The sequence below is a fragment of the Sinocyclocheilus rhinocerous genome, unplaced genomic scaffold (genome assembly GCF_001515625.1).
Source record: "Sinocyclocheilus rhinocerous isolate Xijiao unplaced genomic scaffold, SAMN03320098_v1.1 scaffold1474, whole genome shotgun sequence".
In the NCBI taxonomy this organism is placed as follows: Eukaryota; Metazoa; Chordata; class Actinopteri; order Cypriniformes; family Cyprinidae; genus Sinocyclocheilus; species Sinocyclocheilus rhinocerous.
In genome coordinates, this window is record NW_015655412.1 from 410758 (window position 1) to 416920 (window position 6163).

General features: G+C 43.5%; 1 protein-coding gene across 3 annotated transcripts in view; it reads left to right on the plus strand.

Moving 5' to 3' along the window:
- Positions 1-6163, plus strand: part of LOC107718256 (matrix metalloproteinase-23-like) — a 30785-nt gene that overhangs the window by 20001 nt on the left and 4621 nt on the right. For all 3 annotated transcript variants that reach the window (XM_016525247.1, XM_016525249.1, XM_016525248.1), the window contains exon 7: positions 4628-4754. In XM_016525247.1, the coding sequence (XP_016380733.1) occupies positions 4628-4754 (127 nt within the window). The remainder of the gene's footprint in view (positions 1-4627; positions 4755-6163) is intronic.

Here is a 6163-nt window from a genome sequence, read left to right on the forward strand (position 1 = left end):
CGTGACAATGCCTTGGCATCGGCCTTGGCATTCTTGAAGCCGGGTCTGTATGTGACTGTGAAATTCAACCAAGTGAAGAATAGAGCCCATCTTACCTGTCGGAGATTCAGTCATTTAGCTGAGCGTAAGTATTCTAAATTTGTGTGATCTGTTAGGACGGTGAAAGGGTGTTGTGCTCCCTCCAGCCAGTGGCGCCATTCCTCCAGCGCTGCTTTCATGGCCAACAGTTTGCGATTGCCCACATCATAGTTTCGTTCATAAAGTGAACTGGCACCCAACATCACAACAAGATGATATTTTAAGCTCCTTATGTAGCCGAATCTGCGCTGGTTTGAATGGGCCGCCTCCAGTTTCCCCTTTGTTTTGCTGCCTCCAGCTAGCGCTGTGACGTCGGCTGACCCTAGTTACCTGTGGTTGGCCTTGCCGTGCGTCACTCACAAAACAAAAGGCCAATCAGAAGAGAGGCTCATGAATATTAACTAGACAGGCCAAAATCGACATGTTCTCAGCAGAGCTCCTGAGAAAGGAGCTGTAAAAATATATTGAGATGGTTTTTGGTACTTATACCGCAAATATATATTCTTAAGGACATCAAAACCTAAAATAAAACTCCAGAAAGGTGTCAAATATGGGACCTTTAAAACAACAAAAGATAATACTTTATTGAACCTTTTCTGATAAGAAGTGTGCGCTGCAAACGCGAGCATTTTTGACTATCGTTTCTGTCCAGTCTGCTCGTTTTATCGCGTTTAACCACAGCTGTCGTCGTTTTTTTTTTGTCTGGCAGTGGCAGCAGATATGCGATCAAATTTCTAATTTGAGGCTGTATTACGTCGATTCTGGCACCCAACATCACAACAAGATGATATTTTAAGCTCCTTATGTAGCCGAATCTGCGCTGGTTTGAATGGGCCGCCTCCAGTTTCCCCTTTGTTTCGCTGCCTCCAGCTAGCGCTGTGACGTCGGCTGATCCTAGTTACCTGTGGTTGGCCTGGCCGTGCGTCACTCAGAAAACAACTGGCCAATCAGAAGAGAGGCTCATGAATATTAACTAGACAGGCCAAAATCGACATGTTCTCAGCAGAGCTCCTGAGAAAGGAGCTGTAAAAATATATTGAGATGGTTTTTGGTACTTATACCGCAAATATATATTCTTAAGGACATCAAAACCTAAAATAAAACTCCAGAAAGGTGTCAAATATGGGACCTTTAATGAATCGCCGATAGAAATCAGCGAAGCTGAGGAAGCTTTTCAACTCCTTTACTGTGCATAGCTGAGGCCATTCCACTACTTCCCTGACTTTGCTATCATCCATAGCCACTCCCTCCTGGCTGATGATGTATCCTAGGAACGACATGGTTGTTTGGTGAAATTCGCATTTTTTCAGCTACGGCTTAAAGTTGGTACTGAATCAGGCATTTAAGAACAGATCTGACATCTTGGATGTGTTCCTCAAGAGAGTTTGAATAGATCAGGATGTCATCAATATACACAATCACCCATCGGTCAAGCATATCCCGGAAAATATAATTTATGAAAGACTGAAACACTGAAGGACTGTTCACAAGGCCAAACGGCATACCAGAATATTCATAGTGCCCAGTAGATTTAGAGAATAGTTTTCCACTCATCATCCTCTTTGATTCGGATCGGGTTGTATGCGGAACGCAAATCGAGCTTGGTGAAGTATTTGGCCTGGTGGAGTTGTTCTAAAGTGGCAGGTACTAGTGGTAATGGGTATTGGAATTTGATGGTGATGTCATTGAGGCTGTGATAGTCTATACAGGGTCCTGAGAACTCCATCCTTCTTCTTTACGAAGAAGAACCCAGCCGAAGCAGGTGAAGTTGATGGTCTGATGAAACCTTAAGCTACAGTGGTGTGAAAAAGTTTTTGCCCCCTTCCTGTTTTTTTAATTGTTTGCATATTTGTCACACTTAAAAGATTCAGATCATCAAACAAATTTTAATATTACACAAAGATAACCTGAGTAAATACAAACTGCAGTTTTGAAATTATGATTTCATTTATTAAGGGAAAAAAGCTGTCCAAACCTACCTCCCTACGTGAAAAATTATTTGCCCCTCCTCTTAAATCATGAAAGAACTGTGATTAACCACATTATTTTAGAAAGCTGAGTTAAAGTATTTACTTGCATTATCTTTGCGTAATATTAAAATTGGTTTGATGATCTGAATCTTTTAAGTGTGACAAATATGCAAAAAATTAAAAAAACAGGAAGGGGGCAAAAACCTTTTCACGGCACTGTAGCTCCTCTTCGATATAACTCTTCATGGCATCAGAATTCAGGCTGTGATAACGGGAAGATTCTGCCTTTAGGAGGAGTGGTACCTGGTATCAGATCGATCGTCCAGTCGCTGGAACGATGAGGCGGTAACTGGGATGCTTTGTGTTTGCTGAACGCTTCAGTGAGTAGCCCTGGGATATCGAGGTTGTTTTCTTTGAAGGTGATTGTGTGTACTGACAGGGGAGAGATCTGAGTCAGACTGTTTATGACAGGATGGATACCATTGAATAATGTGTCCTTCTTTCCGTGAGATTTGAGAACTGTGTCTGCGTAGCCATGGTAAGCCGAGGATGATGGGGTTATTTGGGGAATTGATGACTTAGAATTTAATGGACTTGTTATGGAGTACTCCTACTTGCACCTTTACTTCGTCTGTGATGTATGCAATCCTCCCTTCTCCGAGAGGTCGGCCATCTAGTGCCTTCACTGCCAAGTGAGAATTACATGGTGTTAGAGCGAGGTGATGTCGTTGAGCGAACTCAATAGATATGAAATTACCGGCTGTTCCTGAGTCTAGCAAGGCAAAAGTGGATATAACTTTACCAGCGATGGATATCTCTACTGGTATTCTGATACATGAGGCAGAGTAATTGCTTTGAAAAAGTGAAAAGTGACGAAAGTGACGTGACATGTGGCCAAGTATGGTGACCCATACTCGGAATTAGTGCTCTGCATTTATCCCATCCAAAGTGCACACACACAGCAGTGAACACACACACACCGTGAACACACACCCGGAGCAGTGGGCAGCCATTTTTTTGCTGCGGCGCCCGGGGAGCAGTTGGGGGTTCGGTGCCTTGCTCAAGGGCACCTCAGTTGTGGTATTGAAGGTGGGAGAGAGCGCTGTACATTCACTCCCCCCACCTACAATCCCTACCGGTACGAGACTCGAACCCGCAACCTTTGGGTTACGAGTCCGACTCTCTAACCATTAGGCCACGACTTCCCTTTGGAAGCAGGAACTCACCGATCTGGAGTTAGATGCAACAGGTTGGACAGGACATGTCGATTTGAGATGGCCAGATTGACCACAGTACATGCACAGGTGAAGTTGCACTCATCGGTTGCATTCTTCAGGAGTGAGGTGGGTGTAGCCGAGTTGCATGGGTTCAGTTTTAGAGGCGGAAGATTGTGTGGTGAGTTGTGTTGTGCGGATGGGACATCGTGAGCAGATCAAGTTGTCTATTTGAATGGTCAACTTGATGAATTTGTTGAGAGTTTTACCCTCGTCGTGACAGGCTAGTTTAGCTTGGAGTTCCAGGTTCAATCCTCGTCAGAATAATAGTTTCAAAGTGTCCTCCACCCATTCAGTTTGAGCGGCGAGAGTGCGGAAGATTAGTGCATACTCTGCTGCAGTTCCTCCTCCCTGAAGCAAAGTGAGAAGTTGATCACCAGCACTCTTTCCCCCAGCTGGGTGTTTAAAAACCTCCCTGAAGCATTGAAGAAATGTCTAAAAGGAGGGAAACATTGAACCATCCGTCCTCCATACCGCGGTGGCCCAGTCTAAGGCTCTACCGGTCAATAATGAACACACAAAGGAGATTCTGCTTGAGTCTGCGGGATACAGTGCGGGTTGCTGATTGACGAAGAGGGAGCATTGTAACAGGAATCCCTTTCATTTAGCTGGATCTCCGTTGAAATTTTCGAAAAATGCTAGTCGAGGATTCACAGCGGAGGGTGGACTGGGTGCAGTGCTTACAGGGGTGGTGATCTGAGCTCACAGTGTCTCTTGATGGCATCAAATGAAGGCCTTGTAAAGTCTTAACAAGCTCCTCAGTCAGGGAAGTTAGACGAGTGAGCTGGTGAATTGCGAGCTGGTTGGCTTGGACAGACAATTCTGACGATAATTGCATGATGGCTGCTGGATCACTGTGTGGCGAAGTCTTCTGTAACGAAGAGTCAGTGGAGTGAGGATCCATCTGCAGCTTTATTGACAATATGATCAGAATGTTACAGGGTAAAGAGACAGCAAAAGTTTGGGACAGGCAGCTTACAATCACAGTCCAAAGAACAGACAATAGATCGGGGCAGGCAGCAGAGAATCAAACACGAGGAAACAGTCCAAGATCAAACACAGTGATAATCCACAAGGTAAACACTCAGAAATGACCACCCTAGCAAATCAAAACTTTGCAATGAGTGTATGTGTGTGTAGTGCTTATATGCGTGATATCTGTATTGCAGAAACGTCTCCATGAGCTCGTATTTCCAATGAGCCTGGGTTAAGATTATGTAATTGGTTTTCCAGAAAGAGAGAGTCGTTTCAGGGAGCCGTACCGTTTTAATAACCAAGTATACTTCATTTTCTCTGTTCAAACAGAATTCCCATTTCCCACTGCCCCGCCAACCCCAACTCCCCCACGGACAAAACACAAGTTTGTTGTGGAGGGAAAGAACCTCACCTTCCGCTGTGGTAAGAAGATAGCAGCCAAGAAAGGCAAAATCTAGTGAGTTCTTGCTTTTCTATTCACAGAGTGTTATAGTAACTGGTTTCCATACCCATGCTGATTCTGAAAAGTACAGTGCCAATAAAAATTATTTGCCCCTTAGTGGTTTTCATGTTTTATTGTTCTACAACATTGAAGCACAGAGGATTTCACTTAGTGTTTTTGACACCAAGTGAAATATTCACCCCCTTAAGGTGGTCACACACCAGATGAAAAGCGCAGCACAGAGCTACACCATGGCTAGGACAACGCACAGGTATCACAAACCGCACACATTACATTCGGTTCAAGGTAATAGTCCAAAACAGTTAATCCAATCACCAAACAGACAAAAGTTCACTTCAAGAATGAACAAAGCGGTGTCGATGAGTTTGAAGTTAGGTGTTTGAAAAAAACTGGGCAAACGGACAGAGAAAGCGTAATCTATATTATTCTAGCTTTCTGTATGATGCATATGGACATTATTCAAACCACAGAAAGATGTGTTTTCCTGAAAACTGCACAATGCGTGATGTTCCAGCATAGGGTGAAGTCATTATGTGCATTAACAATAATTTGGGACAAATGTTATTTAATGGAAAACTACTGTATGTAAATGGCACTCTGTGGTGTGGCAGGATTTTGAACAGTGTCCTGAGCCATAGCTGGGCACCATGGACACATGCAGAGTGGAACCACCTATGTGTGTAAAATGATAGAAAACAAAATCACTGCTTCTCAGCAGGTGTGCAGCCCCCTTTAAAGTCAGTATTTGGTATTGTAGATGCAATTCCAACCACAAGTCTGTGGGCCCTCCAGGACTGCACACCCCTGTCTGATAAGAAGGTGGTCTAGGCATATTTTTATGCAAATTACTTAACCCAAACATGTTGCCTCTTATTAAGAATAATCATTAAATTCATGTGTGGATGCACCTGTAGTGAATCTTAGGTTCCTTTTTATTATTGTGAGAAGCGTTTGTGCTTGTTTCAACCAGGGCAGGGCAACTCTGGCCCTCTAGATGTACTGCAGAGTTTCATTCTTAAGAAATTGTTTATTTTGGACTTTATCTTTGTAATTCTTTTAGATCACATTTTCCAACCCAGTGTTGTAGGCACACCAACAGTTCACATTTTGGATGTCTCCCTTATATGACCAATCCATTTCAAGTCCATTTCAGAGTCTCTACTAACAAGATCATGGGCCTCATTTATAAAATGTTGCGTATAAACCGTCCTAAATTTGTTCTAAGATCATTTCTCAAAAGTGCGTAAGTGCGATTCATAGAAAACGAACGTGTGCACAAAAACACGTGCGTACGCCTCTCTTCCAGATGTGACATTTATAAATCGCAAATGATCTTGAAATTGTGCGCAGCTGATGGTGTCAGATCTCCGCCTTGTAAACGCCCCCTAATTAATATCATTAGC